The sequence below is a fragment of the Hirundo rustica genome, chromosome 7, assembly GCF_015227805.2.
Source record: "Hirundo rustica isolate bHirRus1 chromosome 7, bHirRus1.pri.v3, whole genome shotgun sequence".
Classification (NCBI taxonomy): domain Eukaryota; kingdom Metazoa; phylum Chordata; class Aves; order Passeriformes; family Hirundinidae; genus Hirundo; species Hirundo rustica.
In genome coordinates, this window is record NC_053456.1 from 26,716,940 (window position 1) to 26,743,045 (window position 26,106).

Here is a 26,106-nt window from a genome sequence, read left to right on the forward strand (position 1 = left end):
AAGGAGATTTTGCCTAGCTCTGCTCAGGTTCCAGTGTGTGTGAAATCAAAACAAGTAAGCTATGAAATGTGAAGTCAGTAGGCAAGGACAAAGGAGAACAAAGCAATTTGGTCAGTTTAAGCAATGGGGAAATGAAGCAATACTTTGGCTGGGGAGGCATCGGAGGAAAGGGCACTGGTCTGAGACTTGGCAATATGACAAAACAAATCCAAACCTCCCATGATACCACTGAACATTGTTCACTGGAGGCCACTGGCTTGCTGATCTCTTCTCTCTAAATATGAGATTTCCCACTTTCTTCTCACCCTGGAATGTGGTCATCCAGCCCTGAGTATCAGATCTATTTTCCCACCTTCAATGCACGAAGGAATTCATGTGCTAAGGGAGATGGCAGCAGCTTTGACAATGGCAACTGCACGCTTGCCCAAGAATTATTCAATCATCCATGATTTCTACCAAAACTTGCTTGAACCTCCTGAGACGTGGCCTTTTTGGTAAGAAGCAAACAGGTCACAGATTTCAGGTTGCAGTCTCACCCCTGGAACTGTGAGCACTGATTGTCCTGTGGAAAAATCAGATTAAAGAGAAAGCTGCAAAAGGGTCCTTTTCCTTCATTGTGCTGCTTTCTTAATGCTCTCCTGTGACATCAGCCACAATATAAACTAATTCAGGATCCTGTTTCTCACAGCTGCATTCCTTCTGATTGTTTTTAGAAAATTATTTCTTTAATCTAGACACTTTTCTCTAGAAACCTCATCTGCAATTTCTTTCCTTTTTTCATTTTCTTTTTCTTTTTCTTGGAGCAACCAGCAAAACACTATTTGGTAGAACAGTGGTAGGAATGCAAGCCGCTAATCAAAAAGATTCAAATGGATCCATGCACTGCCAAGCTCTCTCCTTCCCACCCAGCAGAGGGGAAAAAAAGAAAAAGAAAAAAGAGATAGAGCGAAGGCACGGAGCTTCTCTCCTTCAGCAATCTCACAAATGCAAAACCTTCCACTCCAGTGACTCCTCATTAACTTACCAAATCTGACAGTCTAATTATCGTAGCTGCTTCACGCTTAGAATAAATAAATACCAAAGTGGGTGTTTAAAGAAATTGAGCAGTGAAATTCAGTCATCTAGACAGTCAATAGAGAGTTTATTTTAAATTTTTATATTCTTATGTATTTATATCTTTTTAGGAAAGATAATGAGATAGTTGTCTTTCAGGCTAATTGAGTTCCTATGCTCATGGTTGCTTGCTGTCATAATCTCAAACTTAGCTTTAACTTTTGTGCCTTAGAAACCTGATCACTACCGCCCCATTTAGTCTTTTCTGCTGATAACTGGGTGAAGTCAGAAGAGCACCTGAGGATGGGAAACGACTGTGTGAGACTTCCAGTCTGGATGTCTTTCACAGCAAACAAGACAACTAAATCTTTTCAGATTTGCATTTAAGAGCATTAAAGGGAAAATAGAAGTTAAAGAGACCTCAGCTATAACTTGCAATTAGACAAAATACAGTAAAACATCTGCTAACCTCTGATGCAATAGTGTCTGCCTCCACAAATGGTATTAACAGCACTCCCCCAAGAGTGGTTTGTCTCCCTGAACAATAAGACCTTTATAGAGATTCTCTGGCCTGAGATCAATGGGAGTCAGAGCATTTGATCCATGTCTGTAGGACTTTGTTTCCACAAGTCATGTGGGCCAAATTTTGCGCCAGTTGCTTTTGCAAGAGCAGGAGCTGGGGAGTGAGCAAAGGAAATTTTCCATCTTTTCCCATCTTCCCCTTTGCCCTGTGCTCCTAAACAATGCCCAGCACAACGTCTGCTCCAGGACAGCGTGCGGGGAAGAGCTTAAACAGGGCAACGTGTCCAGAGTCCTGTGCACTTGGCGAGCATGTGCTGTGATTTTGCAACAGCTCTTTCCTAGGGTGGCGGCTTAATGACAGGATACAAAACTTTAATGGCCTGTCAGTATGAAGGCAAGCACATCTTCCACCACTGTGGGGATCACACCAGGTGAAGTGAGGGGTGCCTTTCCTGAGTTATGGGAAGATTTGTTTTATCACCTCACAGATAAGAATGCTTCTGGCTTAGAAGGGGTAGCTGATGTCCTGATCATCACCAGCTTTGGTTTATTCCTGTATTAAGACACATTATAAACCAGACTCATACACCTGGTAGGAACTTTCTAGGTGTCTGTATCTGACTTGCAGTGAAGGATATCTATCTGCTGTCTACACAGGTCACAAAGCAGAGTGGTTAAAAAAAAAAAAAATAAATAAATCAAGTGACTGTATAAACCTTCTAGCAGGGAAACCAGCCAACCCAAACAAGGGGTCATGAAAGGCAGCTCTTCTTTTTATGTCCCCTGCCATAACATTTCCTAGTGCTGGCTAATCCCAACAGTAATGGGATTTTTGGTAGGCAGTGGCTTGCAGCCTTAACCTCCTCATTGCCCACACTTGCTTACTTGCTTTGTGTTAGTTTAGAATCCACAGACATTAAAATGACAGTCAACATCAAACCTCCCTCCTCTTCCTTGTCTCTGAAAGGCTGACTAATGGGCTGTTTCAGGAGAAATGGTACAGTGTCTTCATCCCCTGGTGCATTGGTTTTGTGTTGCTGGGAGAGGTAACAGTTAGAGAGCAATTGTACCCCAAAAGAGCAGGGACCTCCCAGTCAAAGCCAGGATCACATCTGTGCAACACATAGTCCTCCTCATGGAGCAGGAATTTACTAACTGCTGTGCTGAGGGTACCTCCAGGGTTGAATGTCTCCTACGCTGAGAGAAAGGTCTCTGCTGAGACTGGACATTGGTCCAGGGGGGAAAGGATCTGAGCTGCCAGCTCAGGCTTCCCTGGCCCCTGTGCCTGAGCTCTTCTTGCAGGGTGTTTTCTTGGGAGTGCACTGTTGATAACCCCAAATCCCACTGCTTACCATCCCTGCTTGCAAGCTGCTCTAAAGCAAAGGAGGGCAAAAAAGAGGGAAAATAAACCAAATCTATAACTAAGAATAATAAGCTGCAATTGTTACTGTGTCTGACCTGTCTGACAACAGAGTGAGGTACCTCCTCAGAAGGCCATTTGCACTTCAGGACTGACACTGAGTTGAGAGCACGGCTCATGCTTTCTTGATTCAAGGATCTCATCTTTCTTCCAGGAGGGATTAATTGGACAGAAAACATTCTGCTTTAGCAGGTGGCAAAGGGTTAGACTGAAGTTTTATCAGGGCTGCTGCAGTGCAGGGCTGCACCGAACAAAGATAATTGTCTCAGGATTGGCTCTGGCCAGCAAAAGGACAGCAAATGCTCTGGTTTTACAAAAGGTCATCACTGCCACCCCTTAGGCTACTAGCCACACTGAAGAGAAGCTGAAGAAAGCCCTGCACCTCTCTCTGGTTTTATATCCAGAGGTGCTGGTGGCACTTGTAGGATTAAGGGCACCAAGATGATGAGCGAGGTTTGAACCCTGGCCTGAGTAATCTCCTCCCAGAGTTTGAGGCACAGGAGTGAGCAGCTGTAGGTGAGGCCCGTCTGTGGGCCAGCCCCACTCAGAGCATGGACTCTTCTTCCCTTAGAGCACAGGCTGCTCTTTTTTCTAACACTTTGAGCTCAGGTGAGCGTAAAACAGCAACCTGTTCCACTCTCCAGGAGCTGGCCTCCAGGAAGTAAAGAGCCCTGTGCTCCCTCTCCCCCTTCCCAGGGGCAGCAGCTGGCCTCTAATCATTAACATTAACAATCAGAAGCACGCTATTTGGAGGAGTACTTGACTCCGAAACAGTGATTTCTCCAATTATTTTTTCCCAGTGACTGACTTTTGAAAAACATGCTCTGTTTTTCAAGCTTCCGGCTTGTCATAACAACTTATTAAAAGGACAGTTATGGATACAATTATTTCATAAAAACAGAGAATAATTTTTTATGAGAACCTTTTGTTTTTTCAAATGTTGTTTCCCTCTTACTCTCTCACACACCTTGGAATCAACCCCCTCTTCTTTCACTTTTCATCTCCAGATCATTCTTTGCCCTTCTGCTTTAACTTTCCCCTTCAGAGGACGGTAACTAATAGCCAGCATCCTCCAGAACAAAGTGGGAACGGAATATGTTTAAAATCTGCGCTGTTATCATAGCAACGGGAATTTTAAAATGATACAGTTAAATTCCAAAATAGTGTTATGCCAAAGTGACACAAGAGAGCAAATGTCTTAAACAATTATGGCAATAGGGATGGCTACATGGGGAATTATTCAGAATTGTCTAAATTTTGCAGGCTTAATGAGTCACTCATGAATATGGTCTTGCATGATCATCCTGTACTTGTTTCAGCCCTGTGCACTTTGATTCTGTTCTCAACACATTGGTTGCTATGATAACGCCATGCAATTTCCTGTCCACAAGGTACTTCTTGCTGCAATATGGGGGATAATAAATACGGGCTGGTGCCTAAACCCAGGTGAAATGAGTCTGTCCCCTCGCTGGCAGCATATCGGAGACATTGACACCTTATGCCAATCTGTTTTCTCGTTCCTTCTATTTCTCCTCACTCTCTCCCTTTCTCTCACACTGTCTGTCTCTGTACCTGTTTTTTTTCCACTCTCTCTCCCTCTCTCTCTCAGCACTGACACTTTCATCTTCTCCCTTGGGGATTGGAGATGTCACTGCGGGAAGTGCTTGTCCGCCTCTCTGGCAGCAGCAGAGCCCTGTGGCTTTGACAAACCTCATTTAATTGGGAGGAAGCCAGGAGGGTTTGAAAGAACTGAAACATCCACGAAACTCCTTTTATCAGGCATAATTTAAACTCTGCATGGAAAAAACCCTATATGTATAAAGAAAAGTCAACTTCCCTCCTGCTGTGCGTGCTCCCCTCCTCTCCCCCCGGCACAGGCAGGCTCCTCCGAGATTCCATCTTTTCATTTTTCTAAAAGTGTCAAAGTAGATTTGTGCTCTGTGGCTGGGTGAACAGAAAAGGAATGCAGATGTCTCTCACTCAAGCACATACACACACAGAACACCTTCTGAAGGGCAGCAGTTTGGGGGATTGGGAGAGATGCTAGCTGGCTGCTCCTCCACTTGGGATGTGTCGCAGGAGCCAGAAATTTGGGTTTCCAATAGCTTGACAACGCAGTCCATGACGGCTTTTTCTTAATTGCCTTCATCTTAAAAAACACCACCAACCTAACGAGTGTACAGGGTGCCCAGGAGGGAACGGGGAACGCAAGGTCCCTTTGGCCTGCAGCCGAACAGGAGGGAGCTTTTCCTGCTGAGGAGCAGAACTGCAGCTTGAGAGACTCCGCATTTATTGTCAGCTCAGGCCAGGAGAGGCACAGCCGTGTGTGCAGCTGTGTGCTTAAGAGAAGGGAGCGAGGGAAGAAGAAAATAAAGCGGGTAAAACTGAGGGAGAGCTGGTGTGACGGGGTCCAAGGAACAGCTGTCTCAACATCAAAAGGGAGCGGGAGGAGCAGTCCAAGGGAATTGGGGCTAGCACACCATGCTGAGCAGATGGGAATTCGGGACATCAGGAGGGACCGGCGGGTGGGTGACGCTGAACACGCGCTGTGAGCCAGGGAAATGTTCAGGCCCTTGGGGTTACAGAATGGGGGAGAGGTGACCTGTCAAAGCATACACACCTCTGCTTTGCAGATGGACCGTGGTAGCAGCTCATCACGGGCCCCTTCCAGTATTAACACAGTGGTCAAGTAGAAGAAAACAGAAAAACAAGTTGTCAAATTTGCCACAGGATGTAAAATTTGCAGCACATAGGAGTGGAGAGGGAGTGCAGGCAGAAAAGAGAGACATAGGGGTGAATGGCAGAGACTTTCAAAATAGAGAGGAAACTCACGGTAAATAGCATGTGCAGCAGCTCGCTCTTGGTGAGATGAAATCGAGAGTTAACTTACCAGCAGGAACCTGATAGAGCTGAGGGGGCAGAGGGCTGAAGAAGCCATGAAGAAGAGCATTTTGTGCAGAGATTTGGCCTCGAGGGAAGGCAGTGAGCATCCTGGAGGCCAAATTCTCTGCTGTTGGCACCCTGCTCATCCTAGGAAAACAAGAAAAAATTGCATAGGAGATGAGACGAGCCAGAAAGCTGGAACCAAAACATGACCCAGCCCTTCTCAGCTTGAGGCAGATAGTGGAGGGACACAGGGAAGCTGGATAAACCCACCCCAGCTATAGAGCTTTTCAGGACATTTACTTTTCCATCTGAGTTTGACTACATTGGGGTATATGCATCCAGGATTTCAGCTCAAACTCATGTTTACAGACAAATTTTGAAAACAAATTTCTGCTATTTAAAAAGAAGGTTGTAAGTGGAAGGGGAAATGATGCTGAGGAGACTATATTTTACATGTTATATCTGTAATATCAGAGTTTGATGGTACCAGTTTACCAGTGACAATCCAAATGTATAAAATAACGTGACTGGCCCACTGAGAAGAACAGAGGTCAAACCTAACAAACCTAAAGAAAATACCATTTCCTCTTCTTCTACCCCAGTACCCGTAGTGCAGCTGGTTGTAAAATGTGTTGGGGATTCACAGAGAAGAATCTGTTTCTCAGGGTGAGTGCTTAAATAAATGTAATACACATATGCTCCATGCCCAGCAAATACCAATGGCAAGTGGCTGCTCTCTAGAGGAGCACACAGCTGGGGACAAGAAAGTGGAAAACAAACCAACAAGGAAACAAATAAAAATAGTCATTTAGTTTTACAGCTTTTACTTTGTTTGCTTGCTCTGATCACATTTCAGCTTTAGAGCATGACCTGTTGTGCTTCCTCCCTTGGCCCCCAGCGGTGCTTCCCCTCCAAGTGACATCAGGGGCTGGGATCCCCCTGCCCCTGCACTCCCCCTCCCCGTACAGGACATTCGACATGCTGACATTCTTGTTTGGAGGAGATAAAATGTGAAATACAAAAGAAGAAGAAAAAAGCACCAAGACAGAAGGAGAGAAAGAGACCCTGAGAAGCAAATTTGTAGAAGGTGTCTGGCCTCGCTGTGGTAGATAATTGCTGAATTTTCACCTCTACCAAAACAGTTCAAGCCCCTGCTTCCCTGAGGACACAGCGTGGGACAGGGAGCCAGAGCATCCAGTCTGAGGCCTCTTGCTAGAGCCGCATGACAGGCTGCCCCTGCCATGGCAGGGTCTTACCAGAGACCTTCTGCCCCCTCAGTCCCTGCTGCTGCAGGCTCCCACTCCGGGCAGCAGCACAGGTCAGTGCTCCCCGCCACGGCTCAGCCTTCCTGGTGGTGGCCAAGCTCTGTGGAGAGCTCCCCTTTGATTTCTTAATTGTCCATGGAGAGTCATGGCTGAGCGCTCTGTATGGAGCAGCTCCCCCCTTTCTCCCAAGCTGAGCTTTCCAAGGCAGTTATTTGGCCGTGGCAGCACCAGGACTTCAGGGCAGAGCTGGAGCTGGCCCTCGTGCAGCCCAGAGCTCTGCCACAGAGGTGCCAGGCCAGCCCTTTGGTATGACCTGTAATGGGCTCTGTCAAAGGATTATGGCCAAAAAGCAGAAGTGCAGTATAGCACAGTTGCAAGGAATATACTTATTTCTTTGTTCAGGCTGAGAGAGGATTTGTTCTGTTCCAGGACCTGCATTATAAGAGTTTGGGACATATTGAGCTTTCTGTGTTTCTCAAGCTGCGCGTGACAATGGCTGGCGTTTCAGTAACCTGCGCTTGCCTGAAAACTTTAGCATGCTTGTTCAGCCATTTAGAACAGCATCTCAGAAATCCTGCTCTGAAGGGCAGCACACTTCCCTCCTAGAAGGGCTGGGTCCCAAGCCACCAGCTGAACAGATAATAAACAGCAATGAAAAATGTGGTAATGTCCTCAAAGGTTATTTGATTATTCACATCTTCATATACACAATCTTGAGGACAAATCCTGTCTTGTCTTTTCCTACATATCTATAAAACATGCTGTGTGCCTCAAAATCAATTTAGGGGATTTGATTTGAATGATTCCCTCAGCTTTGTTAGGGCACTTTGTCTGATTATAAATTTCCTTCACTGATATATTTATACATCCTGTATATGTGTGTGTGTGTATGTGCCTGAAAAAATACTCCCCTCCCTTAGCACACTAGAGAGTGATTCAGCAGTCCTGGTGTGTCTGGTCAAGCTGTTTGTGTAACCATTGCTTTCATTTCATAGCTTTGGCCACTAAGAATGTGATTTTTCCCCTCCTAACTAATCATAAGATTATTTCATTGTCTCATGAAAATGCTGTCCTAGCATGTCTTCCTTACCGCTGTTGAGCAACATTCCTACAGTCTGTTTTCAAAAATGAAAATTGGGACAGTGCAAAGTCTGTCCTCAGCCTGGGCAAGAGGGCCTGGGAAAGTACGACCTTCTCAATGGAGCTGTGCCCCACAAAAAGCTGCACACAAAGTCATTGAATCACTGCTTATCTCAGAAAAATCACTACTCCTCTGAGAATAATAAACCCACTACGTGTCTACCTTTGCTGCGATCTCTCAAAATCAGTTGCTTAACTGATGTTAGATCTGCTTGTTACTACAGAGCCACCCTGCTCCTCCTGAGCTTGCCAAAAGAGCTCATTTCAAGTTAAATGATTGCATAAAGAAACAAATAAACCCAGAGGCGATTTTGACGTTGCTGTTATAGGCAGCTTACCTGTCACAGATGACTCGGAGTCTCTGAGGTCTCCTGGAAGCAACCAGTTCTAGAAAGTGTAATATGCAATCACAAGATTAAATGAAAATCAAGCCAAAACCCATTCTCTGAGCCCCCTCAAAAAAATGTGCTCAGAATTTCAAAGGCCCCTATAGATTCTATCATCTTATTATTTATAAATATACATTATTCCTATAGGACTCGAGTGCCTGCATTGATGTTAATAAAGCTGTTTGAGTTCTGTAACCCTTTCCTTTCATATATCTGTGAGTGCAGGCCTTGGACCTCCTCCTCTTGCAGTGTGGGTCTTAGCTTTGACATCATTAAAAGCAGTAGCAGTTCCTAAAGCCTTCACACAAAGGAAGCAAAAAGAAGTTTGCAGGCCTGAATCCCCAGCAATTGTCTTGGCTTTCCAAGGGGCTGCTGGGCTTCACATATTGCCCCCATGGGTACGTGGGGCTTTTCTACATGGATGCAGCAGTGAGGCTGGGGACAGACACAAGGCACTCTGATCCCACTCTCTTCTTGCCCACAGCTCTCACTAAGTGTGTTGTTTGTCCAGTTAGCCGTGCTCACGGTGGCATTGTACTCACTGATTATTGTGATTTCTATCGGACTGGAACTTAGCAGAGTTTGCAGTTTTGTGAAGTGTTGTGTGTTCTTGTTGATATTTTTCAAGGACGTATTTCTAAACATTGGGGTAAATGTAGAGGAATACATTTCTCCAATGTTTTATTGTAAAGCATTAATTTTCTCAGGCTTAGATATGAGTGAATGGCTTAAGCCTGGAAAATTTCCCCGTAGAGCTGATCGACGGAGAGATTTTCTTGCATCAGAAAGGCTGTAATTTCTACTCACCTCCATTTCCCTGAGCACTGTTTCTGCCGGCAGAGAATGAACAGTGGCACTCTAGTCACGGGAAGGAGAGCAGGAAGGGCGGTGTCCACCTCTCTTCCAGCTCAGCCTGGACAAGCATTCCCCACAGCAGTGAGAGCACCAGGAGGCAAGCAGCACTGGGCTGCTGCCAGCCGGCTCAGAGCTCGGCTGGGGTTAATGCTGCACCCTCCAAGGGCATCTGCCCTCCCTGCCAGCCTGGAAGCACCAGGCACTTCCTTCAGGGACAGGAGCTGCCTGCTGCAAAGTGGGGGTCCCCTCTGCCTTTGCCTGCACGGCCATTTCCAGAGTGCCAGAGCCGGCGGCTGACTTGATGCACGGACAACTTGAAAAAGTGCAAATGACTGAACTTCCAGCCCTTGACCTTTCCAGCAGCAATCTTGCACCATTAAACCAGGCAAGCAGGCTGTTAAACCTGTCTATCACAGGGTAAGTAACAGTTCGGTATTGAATTGTTCTCCTACACCCAAGAACTAAGGTAATTTCTAGAGCAGTACATAGGAATATACCTTGGGATGGGATTCACGGCTGTTCATGTGCCAGAACACTGGAATACCACTAATATATAGAAATTATGTATCAGCATCTTGAATACTCCCTTCCCAAATAAGTCACCAAGACAGGCAGAACATTCTACTTGGATCACCAGTAACATTTTCACTGGATCGTGTTTCCTTCTTTTTGACCTCTTGATGGTAATAAAAGTGTAGAAATAAATCACTCATATCAAGTAGAGATGTAAAGTCTCCAGAGAGCATAGAAGAAAAACAATTTTTAAAATTGTTTGGAAAGGCAAAAATTCTTTCTGTATGAGGTAGAAATTTTTGCCTCTTCACAGAGCTGGCCAAAAATTTTCAGATGTTGTAACTTCCTATTAGAAAAATTTGATATCTGAGATGAAAACATTCTATGACAATATATCAATTTCATTAAATATTTAGTAAAAATGCCAAGATTACTTAAGTACTGTACTTTACTGAAACCTTTTAACATTAATATTCTTTAATGAGTTTAACACTGAATTTTAAAAATGCATGTTCAGTTGGTAACAGAAGGGCAAAATGTTTCAGTGATATCTTAGTGAAATGTCACTTTGTTTTTCCTGAGTGAATTTCCAGGGTCAACATTCCAAAGAGGAAATCAGATTTTCTTTACATTAGAAATAGAAATATCAGCTTGCTTACTGGGAACTGGGAGGAATACCTGAATTAGAGTGTTTGCTGTCTTGAGCAAGCCTCTTGACTCAAATTTATCTTTTATGTAACCTGGAGATTAATAATTATCTGCAAGGGATAGTGTAAGAGTCAGTGAGCCAACTACTCCTGCCCCTGTCCAAACACATCTCTCAGTGAAGAATTCAGCTTGAGTGAGGACTGCCAAATTTGCCACTTTGACTATACAGAGGTTTGATTATAAATGAAGAAGATATGGGTAAGAAAACAGTGTGTCTCTGCTCAAGGATTTAATGCAGTTAACTGATGCACTTTAAATCAGTTCAGATTAATCTCCTGTCTGACCCCATATAGACAAATCCTTAGAGAATGTCGAGGCCCCATTGTGTTGAGCAGGGTAAAAATGGAGCAGTAAATATCTTCCCTACTGTAAGATTAAGACCAATCTAAAATTGTAAAACACTGTAAACAGCTACTCTATAAAGGTAAGAGATAACAATATTTAGATCATTCCAAAAAGTGGATGAACTACTGATTTAATCATCTCACAATCATGATCTAGACATAAAATGATGGGATTGTGTAGGGCTGATTTTTTTTTTTTTTTTTAAACAATATGAGTAGATCTGGAAGGTAGCAGTCAGGTTTGTTATTTTCTATCCTCATGCAAGGCAGAGTGCGCTAATGAGGAAATACCTTCCTATTTGAAAACCCAGGTGGAAGTGGCTAATGAACTGATAATGAGGCAAGCAAGCCAGAGGACAAAAGTTAAACTTTCCTAATTGATGAAGAGAGGGAAAGAGGATGCCAAGTGCTGCTGGATGAAGGCGGTGGGCTTGCAGGCTCACAGGGAAAATGTCTCTCATTAGTGAAATCTCTGTGGCTTGAGGACAGGAGCAGAGCTCTGTCTGCGGCAGGCTGGAAACTGCAGGCTGTGCCCATTGCACACAGATGGGAAGTTTCCCTACGCCCTGGCTAGCGTGCATCGCACATCAGTTACAGCGCTGCTCTTCCCTCGGAGATCAAAGCCGCAGGCAGTTTGTTATGACAATAAAAATGTTATCGTTTTAGAATTCAGTTTTCAACCATCCCATGTGTTAAACGAAACATCAGCATAGAAAGTGAGATTACAAAAAAAAAAAAAAAAAAGCAAGCACTCGGCATGCAGACTTCATCAGCGTTTTCCCAAATGGAACGGGCAGTTCCCGTGTCGGGCCTGCTGCTTGTTGCCTCCATCTGCTGGTGACATCTTGGAAACGCAACAGACACTGAAAATCCGTACCTGGGAGCACAAGTTGACTCTGAAAAGCTTCTAAATCTCATTCAGCATACCAAGGCCTGCAGATACGTGAAAAACTAGGCTTTATTTGAAAGTCATTGCTGCATCTGAAAAGGCCTTGTGTGAAACCTGCATCTGCTCTGGGAGGTGATGTTACCTGGCATAGGCAAGTTCATGGTTCCACCTGTGCGATAAATCAAGGAGCAAAGCTCGCTCTGAGTTCATCATGTTAGAGATAGATATGCACTGCTCCCCACTCTTTGGAATCTAGACATCAGAAAAAAGAAACAAAAAGTAACTCGGTACATTGAGCGCTCCAGTATTCCCAGTTTGGCAAAAGCACTAGCTTAATGTCATGGGCTGTGATTCCTAATCCTTTCCTGCCCTTGACCCCTGCTGTCTAGATTCAAACTTGTAACCATTAATGGGGCTGGATCAAAACACTGGCCTTCTGGTGTCACCGGTGGTGTTTAGAGGGGATTTAAACTCACTGCTTTTCAGCGCAGTGAAATGAACACAGCAGTAGATTAATGCAAGGATTTGAGCTCACACAGCATGAGAGCTTTCAAAAATAGTGTTAACAGAGCTACAACTGCCTCTTTCAGGGGAAGCAAAATGAGGGAACAGAACAAATGAACAAACACAGGGCGAAGCCTTGTCACTGTGGGCAGGGCTGGTAAGCCCGGGGGGCCAGGGAGACGACCGGTGAGTGTGCTGAGATGTGTGAAAGGAGCTCTCCCAGTCCTTCATGTTCTCCAGGGAATGGCTCTCCAACCTGCTTGCAGGCCCTATGACTGACATAATTTCCTACCCCAAGCGTCTCTCGTGCAGAGAGAAGGTGAGATCACAGGCTGTAGGGCTGGCCACGAACGGGTTACTCACCCATCCTTCCCATTCACCTGGAGTCAGGTTGAGACTTTGGCAAACTGTAGGGAACGGGCACGAGGCTGTTCTTGAACTTCTTTGTGCAAGACACCGGGGCATAGTGTAGTCAAAAGCTCCTTTGCACATTCCACCCCTTCCAGCTGCCCGTGGAGGAGGCAGAGGAGCTGCTTTTCCTCCAGCTGCCCTGTGTGTGCCTGACTCACAGAGCCCACAGCCCACGCCGTATCCTTTTCAGACTGCAGCAGGATGTGCTCAAGCCCACAGCCGCGACAGGAAAACACCTAAAGGTTTCCAGCTTTCATTTCAAAGATTCCTACTAACCCACCTGGCCCAGGAACTCTCCCAATAACAATCACATTCTGGGGCTGAGCCTAGGCTGCTGAATCCAGTGGGAATTTTGCCATCAACTTCAATGAGAATAGGATCACACCTCAGTGCTTTGTTTTGCCCGTGTTCGTTCCTTGCCGCGGGCAGGAACCTGTTTGTTTGTTTGCTGCCTGTGCTCAGTGTGAACATCAATAGGACTACCTAAAAGAATTCAAACCGTCAGATTTGGGGAAGAGCTCCAAAGTCTGTTTGCTTATCTGAACCAACCCAGGCACCCAGATTCGCACAAATGGTCTGGGAATAACCTCAGGAGAGAAGGTTTTCTCAGGCAGACTCCACAGATTGTACTGGGGCTGAGCATGTCCTGGGTGGGGGAACAGCATTTGTGCTTCAGGGAAGAGAGGGGAAGTGCCCAGAAGCATATAAATGGCATTTAGCTTTAAACAAAGAGACTAATTTGTCTTCTTACCAGCAGTCCCATCAAAAAGTGAATTGATTCAGTTCATGAGTAGGGCAAACAGTCCAACTTTAGAGTAGCCTTCTTCTGTCCAGACCGGTTTGTGTAATCCAGGTGTGAGCCAAGTGCTTGGTTCCTGTAGGGGGCTGGAACAGCTCACAGCCCCTAAGGCTCCCAAGAGGGGAAAGGGGTATTGCCTCTCCAGCTAGCACAGCTATTGCCCCAAACACTGACACAGTACCCCTCTTCCATGTGTTTGCCAGCTCTGTGGGATGCTCCAACAGAGCAGTGTGCTCTGAGTCCTGCACTTCTGCCTGGTCCTGACACAAAAGGCACCAGCATCCCAGTATCACAGCAAAGCACAGGTCAATTCTGCCCCTCTGGAGTCCATTAGGGAAACTTTCTACCAAGTCTGAAAGCAAGTCAGACTTGAAAACTGCTTATGATGACTGGACTTCACTGGGGCTATTGCCCTGCTGTCCAGGTGCCTGTCCTCTCCTTCCCAGGCACCCTCCACAGCAGCAGAGGACAGCACTGCCACTCAGACAATACAGAGCTGAGGAAATCACTACTCAGAGCAGTTCTAGGCACTCACATTCTCTCTTGTCTGTGCAAGTTTCATTGCTAACACAGCCTTAATGCTTGCACTGTCAGGTTGCCCCTCTACATAGCACCAGGATACCTAACCATCATCACTCAGAGTTTGTATGCTTGTATGTTTGAGGCTTTGTATCAGCAGATGACCGGCATAAAAAAATTCTTCGTGATTAGTTCTTCCCACACATGAGCATTTCTGTATCTCCCAAACTACTCTTCTCAACTTGTAGACTACGCAGCCAGGCCTTCTACAACTTAGAGAAGAAAATGCTTCCTCCAGCTGTCTGCTCTGTGCTTGCTTGCTATCCAAATTAAACTTGCTGTGGACAGCGACACATTCCCATTTCACGCTGGTTTGATTAATGTGTCTCAGCTAATTGTGTGAAAGATTCCAGTCCTTTCGACTGTGAGACCAGGTTATTGTTCAGCCAATCTCGGCTACCATGTGAAAATGGGGGCTGTTTAGTGTTCATGCACCAGAATCAAAGGAGGGGCATCTTGGACTGGGTCACAGAGCAACACCCACTTCTTTGAAAAGATGTTACTATGCTCTACTAAACCTGTAAACCTCTTGCTCAAAGCACGTCTTCTCCCTCCTCCTCTCCCCCCTGTTCTTTTTTTCCCCATCCAGATAGACAGGCTCCCCCCACCATTCTCCTATGGTACAAGTGAGAGAGAATGGCTAGATTGTAGATGGGTGAATTTCACATTCTAGGGTTTTTAATATTTCACTTTTATATTTCTCTTACAGAATGATCCTGCTGAGAGGCTGAGAATCAGTGCTCATCATTTTCCCCTCACTGACACTTGAATATATTTTCCCAGGAGAAAACATTAAACAAAAAGAGAAAGAGAGAAAGGGAGAGAGAGAGAGAGGGAAGGGGAGAGGGAGAGTGACTGAGCTAGCTTTTCAAAGCATATTTCTCAACCTGCCCACATCAAAATAAGAGACAACTGGCCCTTTGAAGTTCAGGACACAGACTTCTCTACCAGCCCATGTGGAAATAAAAGAATCCAGCTTTGTAAATCACACAGATTTCTCACCTTGCTCACATCAAAATCAGGGACAGTGACCTTTAAAGCAGAGGTTTAAAGGTCCCCAAACCATCTCCATAAAAATAAGGAAAGTTCAGATAAACTGCATCTCCAGGTGCCTGTCAGCTTTTCCAGTCGAAAGCAGGAGACACTGGTCCTTTGCTCTACTCCACTGAGCAGTGGAGATTAAATACACTGTGAGACTTTGAGCCATGAAATCTTCCATTTGTCTTACACACACCAGCACTCAGTGAGGCAACTTTGCCACACGTACCTCTGCTTGCAAACTAAGCCAATCCCGGTGTCGTTGTAGGTCCTACAACACCACTGTCATGAAGTAACTCGAGGGATTTATTACCACTGAAGCACAGGATTTTTTATAATAATTACTGACCCAACAATGGAGTGGCTAGTGGCTTAAAGAAAAAGCTGGCCTTCTCATGAGTTAAATCCTACCCGGGTTATAGCTGGGGCGCTTGGAAAGTCCTGGCCAGGTGTCTTCAGTTGGGACCCCCAATACCTGCAAAAGAAGAAAGAGTGAGAACAGTGATCTCTTTGTGCCCGTTCTTTGCCTTGGTGTGGAGTTGGAGGAATCAGTCTCCGAGGAGAGTGACTGGCCTTCCCTGTAAACCAATGCAGAATTGCACTGCCCTGACTGGTGCTGGATCTACCACTGTGCATAAAGGACACTGACATTTTAGCACTTGATTATGTAGCAGAAAGGCTCCTGCTGAGATTCAATGCTGTTGCTGCTGGAACATCAGTGAAGGCACATGCAGCTTCACTGCCAGGTGCCACTGCTGCCCGTGTTTGCCAGCCCAGGGTCACACAGCTGAGCCCTTCTCAGTGCTGAAGTGTCCTCCCACACCGGAGCTGCCCTGGGGACGCTGTGCCCGCTTGCACTGCCAGCAGCTGCCCTGTTCAGCAGTGGCACCAGCCGTGAGCACTGAGAGAAGCCCTTGCCTTCTGAGGTAAAAAAGTAAAGCTGGCACACAGGTCTAGTAGCTGGAGCTAGAAAGCAGTGCAGAGCCTCACTCTGAAAGATGCAGAGCTTCAGCAGTGTCTTTGGCCTTTATTGGGGATTGTGGGCTTCAGCAGTAACTGCTCACTGAGCAGTCTGGGCCAGTGAGGCCTCCTCTAACTTCATTTTAGTTGCTGAAATGTGTGAGATTGAGCATATCTAGATTTCTGCAGTTGCTGATGTTTAGTGTCATTATCATTATTTAACACATGCAGAGTGCCTATTGATATGGATGATTTGTGCTAAAGAGGTAAAGCCACATATTTAAGAGTTCACAGCATGTGAAATGGTAGTATAAATCAGTACTGCTAGCTCCAAGCATGCCAAGCTTTCAACCAGACAAACCCCCAGAATTACCAAGTTTCCTTAAAAAGCAGTGAAATTTTAACACGAAAAGTTTCAGGGTTTTTACTCACTTTCTTCTCTCCAGTATTAGATTTGTCTTGTATTAGTTACCCTTGGCATATGATAGACAATTCCTGTTCCTTCAAATGAAAGCTGAGATATATGATATGGGGAGCTTGGCCCCCAAAAAATTTCTACTAAGATTGCAAGAAAATAGGCATCAGTGAAAAGATACATTAAAGAAGGAAGAACTATAAAGCCAGCTTGTGGCAGTTGTAAAGCACCGGGTACTTGATTGTTTTTCTCACTCACAGCTGGGAAATAGCTTCTCCTGTGATGACTTAGCTGAAGGAATCAACCTGGCTGATTTTGCTTAATTTTTTTGGGAAGTCTTATTTTATGTTTTGTGTTGAGGAGCCTTGTAGTCATTCATTTGGCACAATGTTCAGCTCAGCAACAGAAGCGCCCTGGCAGCGTTCTGAACCTAACCCAGCCCACATGAAGCCTTTCTTGGAACAATGTTAATCAATAAGATGGAGCTTTTGTGTGCAAATCCTGTGCCTGGCCTCTCAAAATTTGAATGATGGATCATGAGTTTGTCAGGTTTGCTTGCTCTCCACGGCACAAGCAGACTGGAGACGCTGGAGTTGGCATTCACTCATGCCACACTTCCATAACCAGCACTCCAGCCTTCCTTTCCATTTGGCCGTGCTCCTGTGCCATGCCCTCACCAGTACCAGTGCTCATTAGGGCTGCTGTTTGTGCAACCAGAGCATGAGAAGGGCAAAGAGGCTGCTCTCATTTAGAGCAGGCCAGGGAGAAAACAAAGTTGCAGGGTCCCCAATTCATGTAGCCCCACATGTGAGGGGGGACACAGGAGCAGCAATGAGCAGCCAAAGACAGAGATGGGAGATGGAGACTGCTTGAGGTGGCACTTGCATCTAGAAGAATTTTTGGTAAAATGACAGTCAGTCAGTCAGTCCTGATGATTCGACAGGATAAACACATTTCACAGCATGGGGATTTTCCAGCCATGTATCTGTATGGTGTGTGAACCAACAGTCCCACGTGGAGATGAGCATGCTGAGTGATGCAGACTTGTGCACACAAATGCAGATGGCCTCCCTACCAGTGCAGGGTGCCTCTACCACTAGTACATGAAAGGAAGTGACTATCAGAAAACAGTAGGAATCCCCATTCTGAACCTCACACTCAGCAAATATCTCAAGTTAGACATCGAAAGACTCTAAGGAGCTTTGGAATCTTGGTCTAACACAGAGGCTCATTCCAGGCTGTATAATATCATAAAACCTCCTGTGAAAAGCACTAATTATTTCATAGCTCTTTAAGCTTCCTCATGATTTTTAAATGAGGGGTTTTTTGCCATCTAGAACACAAATCCTATTAATCATGGTATTAGTTATAATACCAGAGAAATTATGATAGTGCTGTAACCCTCTAATGCAAAACCACAGGAAATGTATCCAGAGATTTCAGAGACACAAGTGTAAGGATAGCCTTCATTCACACTCTGAGAAACTGGACCTGCCTTGGCTTTGAACCTTGTTAATTGGCCAAGTATGGATTTTTTTTCCCCCCAATAATTCTTTTCCCCCACACTCTCTATGAAAGAGAAGTTCAGCATTTATTTAAATGGACTGAACTCAAGTGTAAGAACTGGATGCACTTGTCTGACTTTTTATCACATTCCTACTTACAAGAAGAGAGAAAAACCCGACCAAGCAAGAGTGTTTCTGCATGAAGTGGTTAAGCTGGAAAAATCTGACTTATGCAGTCTAACAGCTGTAAAGTAATTTCTCATGCTTTTCATGAATTTGATTTTTTCTGTACTTTCTCCTTTCAAAACCCATGTTTCAGAAACACTCTATGCATAAGAGCAAATCCTTGGGAAGAGAAGTGAAAGGGCAGACACAGAATCACAGAATCACGGAATCTGCTGAGGTGGAAGGGACCCAAAAGGATCATTGAGTCGAACTCCTGGCCCTGCACAGGACACCTCAAAGATTCCATCGTGTGCCTGAGAGCATTGTCCAAACTCTTCCTGAACTCTGCCAGGCTTGGTGCTGTAACCCCTTCCCTGGGGAGCCTGTTCCAGGGCCCAGCCACGCTCTGGGTGAAGAACCTTTCCTTCATATCCAACCTAAACCTCCCTGACACAACTTCAGGCCATTTCCTCAGGTCCTGTCACTGGTCACCAGAGAGAAGAGATCAGTGCTGCCTGCCCCTCCTCTTCCCCTCACAGGGAAGTTGTGACTGCAGTGAGGTGTCCCCTTAGTCTCCTCTTTCCAGGCTGAACAGATGCAGTGAGACCCACAGCAAGACCTAATATGCATGCATAGGTTGTGTCAGTAACAGGGTCAGCAGGAGCGGTCAGGAACACACAGAACCTGTCAGTGCTGCTGATGCCTCAGTTCTACCAAACTGCTCTAGGATTGTGGCTCTGTGTTGCTGCCTCCCCAGCAGAAAAAACAACGTAGGAAGCTCCCAAATATGTTGCTCTCACTCACTGCTACCCTTATAAAGGAATTTCACACTTTCCATTATGCCAAGTCACTCTCTAGAGCCGCACCATAAAGTGGATGATACAGAATGTGCTAAGTTAAAATGAAGAAACCTGACAAACTTCAAGGTCTTGCCATTTTCAAGGTAGTTCCCGAGCAGTATTAGAGCTCCTTTGTGAGAACGTGGTATGCTGTATCCTACAGTAAGTAAAGGATTTAAAACGAAGCAACAGAATTTGCAGTACCTGCACACCTTTTATGCCTTCTTCAATTTGATGTCACTTTAATTGGCTTTAAATTTTTGATGAGATGACAAACATCAAAGGGAAGTCATTTGATTTACTCATGTGTCTGTGAGAAAGTCGCTATATATAAAATGGGTTACAAAGTCTGCTATGAACTTGGCAGATTAGACCAAATTATTTCTGCTATTCACAGGACCTATGCTTAGGACTTCAAAATAAAGTAGGCTGGAGCAAGGGATTCTTTTTCTCTTCCATTTTAGGGCGTATTTTACTCACCGCCCAGATCTTCTCCAGCTGTTCGTGAGTACCAGAAGTTGCTGCAAATATTGGCTGACCCTGGATCATGACCACAAATATACAGCCTGCACTCCTGCAAGAAACCCAAGGTATTGACTCATTCGCATAAATGATCTATATAATATTATTGTAAGGATGTGGGGAGAGAGGCAGAGATAATTGCTGGAATGGAAATTAGAAATTCTGATTTGTAAATGCAGAAATCTTGATACAAGCTCAGAAGTCAAACAGGACAGGAGCAAACCAAAGATAAGTTACATTCACATGCCTTCAGATTTCAGAAAAATCCCGAAGGCATCAAGGTTCCATACAAGTCTGTTTCCATCTTCTTTTTCTCATCAGCACCACCCACTAAAAAAAAAAAAAAAAAAAAAAAAATCACTTTTCACCAGCAAGACAAAACAGGTGATATCCTTGGAAAAGAAACCCACTATCTTTTTTTCCCAGTACCAAAAGAAATTTTTCAAGTCTCTCTCCATTAATTCTGTTACAAACTATGTGAAAAAAGGGTCATGGCAGAATCCTATGGAGTACAGTTACTTCCCATGAGAAAAGGGTACAAAATTGGAATATTTACAGTAGGAAAGATAAAGAGGGAGGTTCTACATACTTCATTGGCTTGAAGGATATACTAGATATACCCAGAGGCACTAACTACTATGGCCATTTTCCTTCAGAAGCATTTAGCTCTTCCTTGGAAAGCTGAAGGCAGGATTTCATAGCATAAAAAACTTGGTCATAACAGCAAGTTACAATATTATTTTTATGTCATCCTCTGCTCTGCACTTGTGCCAAAACAAACCAGCCAGTTTAAAAAAAAAACAACCCAGCACCTGCCAAATTGCTTCATTTTACTAAGGTGGATTATTCCTCAGGGCAGTAAAAATGAAATAGTTGTGATCAAGGTAGCCTTGCCTGTTTGCAACTATTCCCATCTCTTACTGTATGGTGTAAAATTCCACTTATTTATTTTAAATCATTTGCTTCAATTTTTTTTTCTAGGTTTTCTGTCTTTTCACTAAGTCCCATTGCAACTTTTCAGGTTTCAGTCTCATTCTTCTTTGGTTATATCATATTGGAGTCCTTTAAGCTCAACTCTTGAGAACCCAGCTTTGTCTTACAGGCTCTGAAAGTAATTATTTTCATTTGCTTAGCAATAACTGGTAATCTCTTCTGGTCATCTGCACTCCTGTGTTACCCCTTGCAGCTTGTTTTTGCAATACTGGAGTTGCTTTTCCCACCTGGCTGTGGTCAGTTGGAGCCCTGGCATGCAGCTCATCTGCGGTGTTTATTTTGGTCATCCTTGCACACCAGGTGGTGGTGCCAAGCCTGTTTGCAGATCCGTTATCTATCACTGTTTCCATAAACACCTCTGCTGCGCTTTCCCTTAGCTTCCTGTACCCAAACCTTGGCAAGCCTTGCGAGATGAGCTTCTCTGCTTGTCTAATATCCTCTTACAGAGTCCAGGCATCACGAAACTTAATCCACAGCTTTTGCAACATGGAACTTTTCTGGTGTTTCATAGCGCTACCATGTGATTAGACATTACTTTGGAGCCCACAGATAGATTCTACTGAGACCAGTGTCATACCAACACTGTTTTCACAGCCCAAATGGCTCACCCTATTTTGCAATCGCAGGGGCTGCTGTAATCAGCTGCTTGCATTGCACAAGTTCTGCTGTCTATGGTCAAAGCAATTTAGGTACTCTTGATATGTAGGAGGGAGAGAAACAGCTCTCTGTGCTTTTAGGACAAGTGATGCTGATGTTCTACCAAAGTTTGCATTCTGATATCCTAGCTAGAAAGGACCATTAGACTGGCAAGAGCAGGAACTTTGGAAGCTAATGGTAGTCATATCAGCCTTGCAGTAGAGGCCTCAGCTTTCCTTCTGAGAGTTACAGCTCTGACAGCATTATGAGGATCCTTCTGATAATGAGGATGATTCAAAGGCATTTACTTTGAAATGTTTCTTAATATTTAGACCTGGAGTTGTTTTGTTTTTCCCCTTTTCCTTCCTTCTCCTCTAATAATAATGTATCAAGTCTTCTTACTCCTTCCAGTCTATATCTTAGAGGATCTCAGTCCTATAAAACTGCCTTGGAAAGAGGGAGGGGTCTTTAGGGAAGAAGCCTAGCTAGACATGTTATTTCAGCAAGTGCCAGATATGCACACAAATCAAAACAGTGACAGCTAAAGTAGGAGAAGTTGCAGGGATATTCAGGGAGCATAAGCAGAGCTTATTCAGACAGTACAGTTGTATCCATCTGCAATCCCTGGGGAAGGTCTGAACATTACACTTTGTCCTCAGTCTGCAGTGCTGCATCACACAGTGCAAAGGTTCTCATCAGGATTAAGATCTAAGGTATCTCTATGCCATCCCAGAGTTCCCTCTCCATGTTTGGGGTTTTTTGTTGGCACTAGGAGATGGTAATTTTATATTTAACTAGAAATATATCCTTCTTCTCGTTCATCACCAAGCCTGGTCTGTACAGTGGAGCCCTGAGCCAATATCTCCCACTTTGGCATAGTGGGGCACTGTGAACCAGGCTGAGGAGAAGGCTGTAGTGAGCTTGGCAAGTCCATGTTAAGTGACTGGATGTGAGCTCCTATTCTACAGGAATCTACCAGGGAAGATCACTGTGATTTTTTTTCCTCTCTTTTTTTTTTTTTTTTTTTTAATGACAGGTTATACCAGGAAAGCTTGACTGAAAAGAAGACATCTTAAGGCATTCATGATGTTTGCAGTCACTAATGTGGCTGTGCATAAAGCACTTGGTGTTTTTCAAAAAAAAACCAAAAAAACCCAAAAAACCACCTCCTTCTGATATGCAGTGTAATCTCCCTGAAATCCCTTAATTGAATCTTCTAAAGTCCTGAAGAGATAGTGAGAGAGAAAGAGAGAGAAAAGAGATACAGAGAGATTAAAGCAGCTTTTCTAGTTAGTCCAAGAGCGACCAAGTCTCCTTCTATATCTCTTTCTTCATCTATTCAAGGCCTCATTCACTTCCCGTGTGCCTCCCACTGACAGTATTGCTGCTCAAGCACACTATGCATGAATTGCCATAATGTTTTATTTCGTTATAATTGGTTTCTTTAAACCAAGGCTTTGACACCCACTGTCTCATGCCATTACCAAGGGCATTCTGACCTGCCTTCATGTAAATTGCAGCATCCAAAAGACATAGGGGTTTTTCCTTTCTTCCCAATAGACAAGTAACATCTGTGTGAATTCACATTATTTCCTAATAGACAAAAATGGAACTTAAATGCAGTGTACATCAAGATAATAAATGACTCTTGTTAGAGGAAGTTACTGAATAGAGCTCGCTGAAGTACTCTCTATTCTCTCAGCGTGACATCTTTCTTTGGGGCAAACACTTTGAATGTTGTTATTATAAGGAGGCATTGTAACAAAGGTGCCTGTAGTGTGGATGAAGTTCAGTGGGACGGAGAGCACTGTGCTGTTAGAGCTGGGATCTTTGTACACCACTCCTATGCTGCTATTCATTACACCAGAGCAGAGCTATGCAGTGGGGATGTTGGTTTTGCATAGGCAGAAATGACACGCTTTCTGTGCATAGCTGGCTTTGGACAGAGGTCAGCTTTCAGGGAAAAAAACAACAGGCTTATGCCTGATACAAACCCTCTAATCTGCTAGGCAGGCATCTTCTTCAAACTCAGCAGACATTTCTGAGACACTGTCTGGAGGGAAAAGTGACAGGTAGTGGGGGTAGTAGACAGGACTATTTAGACTGGCTTAGCAGCTGGAAGCCATTAGAATTTAGCAAGGTTTTCCTCCTTAGAGAAGTCTTTAAATAATTAAATTAGCAGCAGTCCTAGGGAAGTAAACAATCTAAAAACTTCCATTTCCCTGACCTACCCTCCAGACTTAGGTCACTGCAGTGTCTGATAAGCTGCAGGCCTCTGGAGGGACACATAGCCTGTGAAGATCTGGAGCTTTGCTGTTTGTAAACTTAGCCAGCCCTCTTGCACATTCTTCAGCCTGCTGCACTCCTACCTTTTCCCAGCCTTTGACTCTGCAGTAGTTAACAGTAAGTCCTGGTGGGACAGGTTGAAGCAGAGGATTAACTGGTCTGAAGAAAGGGTGAAGCAGCTATACCATCTCCAGATGTAAAACTGCCCAGAATAAGGAAGGCCTTCTGCAACGCCATGAGCTGCACACTGTCCATGAGCACATCAGGACTGTGTTGCTGGAAGTGGGCTCAGCCTGGTGCAGAAATGAGCCAGAAGGTTGATGAACATAACAGCTACCCCAGCTACACATCCAAGCCAGCCCAAAAGGCCACTGGGATCCACAAAACCTTCATCCTCTCCTGTTTTCTGCACACTCTCAGAAACTCCTCTCCCTTCTACGAATGTGCAGCTTGTTTCCTTTTGATTTCCAAACACATCAAGATTTTGGGGTAGAGCTCAGAAGGAAACAAGGCTTTAACAGACACTGCTCTTCTCCTGAGTGAAATACAGACTGCATCTGAGACATGGTCTTTGAGAAGGACAAAATATCACCGAAAAAATTAAAATCTCATACACCTTTCTATCCCCAGACTCATTGAGAAACCCTTTAATGTCACATTCTGTTACCAAGGCCAAAGTGATTGATGGTGCAGGTGTGGATACATTGTTTTTACACAAAGCTATTTCTGCAGAGGTACTACAGCCTCAGCTGACTACATAGATATACTTGCATTGAGCAGAGGTGTTCTGTCACAAGACATGAAAATGCTCCATCCATGTTACCAGACAAGATGCATGTCTCTCATGAATATTGGCAGGTGAGGTTTGTATCAATCCATAGCTGAGATATAATGACTTCATTCCCAAACACTTCTGTGAGCCCTCTATGAAACTTGTACAAAACTCCACATTGCTCACACATTTTCTGCTCACAGGTGTTAATTCCTCTATTTACAACTGTATCTACTGTAACTTTGGCTGATTTAATTTAATTCAGATATAAAAGATTTTTCCCAGGGAACCCCAGATAATTTGGTACTGGTCAGTACCTGATATCTATACCAGAAGAATAAGCTGTAGCTCCAAGCAACACATCAGGAGGATGGTACCAGAGTGTCACAACTTCAGAGGAGTATGTCTGTCTGGGGATGGACTGGGCACGAGCAAGGCCTGCAAAAAAACCCCAACAAACCAACAAAAAAAATGCTGTGTTAGGACAGTCCTTCTACCTGTATAGTGCATAGATCATAATTGGAAACAGGACATTATTTTCTCTTTAAACACAAGTAATTTCAATGCAGCTTACAAGCAATTGACAAAGAAAGTGTTTCTGGAATACACCTCTGGGGCAGATCAAATCAAGTAATAGGCTGTGTTTTCTAGGGCTTTATCATTTGAGACTGAAGCAGCTATCCCAAACCAATGCCAAGAACACTTTTTGGGTCACACATTGCTGTGGACTCTACACATTACATTATTTTCTGAACAGAGAAGGGTCAATTCTTCATTCTTTTGAACTAGTTTTACATGGCAGTAATTGCTCTGACTTAAATGAGGTTAATCCCTGCACCTATCAGTATAAATACAAGAAAAGCTGGACTGACCATAGAAATAGTTTCCTGAAGTTCAAGAAAAGGTTATGCTTCTCTGCCTTAATTGGCTGTGGATACAGATCTATATGCTACAGCTTTGGTCTGAGCAGATACACAGCTGTGTCCAAACTGTGACTCACCAAAGTCGGCTAATTTGAGCTCACCAAGGCAACTGATGAGCAAGTTCTGGGGTTTCAGATCACGGTGAAGAATGTGTTGTTGGTGGATGTAAGCCAGGCCGTGCAAAAGCTGGAACACGAAGAGCTGGAAAAAGCCAACAGAAAACCTAAATGATTTTGTGTGACTTTGCGTTGATACGTTTCCTCTGAACTTCAGGAGAACCCTGGAGCAAAGCAGAGACAAAGCAAGTAAGAAACCAGTAAAAATCCCCAAAATGAGTAGAGCTGGCTGAGGAGGAGAAAACTGCAGTGGGCTATGACTGCTCTGCAGCTTTCTGAGGTTTTCAGGGTGGAATATTTGGCCAGGAGGGCAGTCTAACTGCGGTCTGTAAATGCACGTTTTGGAAATTTAACTTTTCTTTAGAAATGGACTGTTGATTGCAGGAGCAAGGTCAGCTTGCCAAAACACAGACCCCAGCTTTCAGAACAGCAGCTGTGCTGATTGCAGTGCTCAAGACAAAGACACAAAGACACACAGCCAAACAAAACGAAAGCCTAAGGAGCGGAAGGTTTGCCCCCTTGAGCCAGATGGCACCAGCTGGCTGAGTTCCATGGCTGCTGCACATGCCACCAGTGGAGCAGGGAACTGACCGACCTGGCAGTGGGAACTGCTGGCTTCAAGCTGGAGAAAACATGAGGACCTGATTTTAAAAACACAG

General features: G+C 44.5%; 1 protein-coding gene across 1 annotated transcript in view; it reads right to left on the reverse strand.

Annotated features, from left to right (window-relative positions):
• Nucleotides 1-452: 452 nt before the first annotated feature.
• CDK15 (cyclin dependent kinase 15) overlaps nucleotides 453-26,106 on the reverse strand; it is a 32,838-nt gene continuing 7,184 nt past the window's right edge. Inside the window, exons 6-12 of the mRNA XM_040069611.1 lie at nucleotides 25,409-25,532; nucleotides 24,726-24,846; nucleotides 19,680-19,773; nucleotides 15,727-15,790; nucleotides 8,625-8,673; nucleotides 5,886-6,025; nucleotides 453-562 (exon numbers count right to left, since the gene is read on the reverse strand). Coding sequence (XP_039925545.1) covers nucleotides 453-562; nucleotides 5,886-6,025; nucleotides 8,625-8,673; nucleotides 15,727-15,790; nucleotides 19,680-19,773; nucleotides 24,726-24,846; nucleotides 25,409-25,532 — 702 coding nt within the window. The remainder of the gene's footprint in view (nucleotides 563-5,885; nucleotides 6,026-8,624; nucleotides 8,674-15,726; nucleotides 15,791-19,679; nucleotides 19,774-24,725; nucleotides 24,847-25,408; nucleotides 25,533-26,106) is intronic.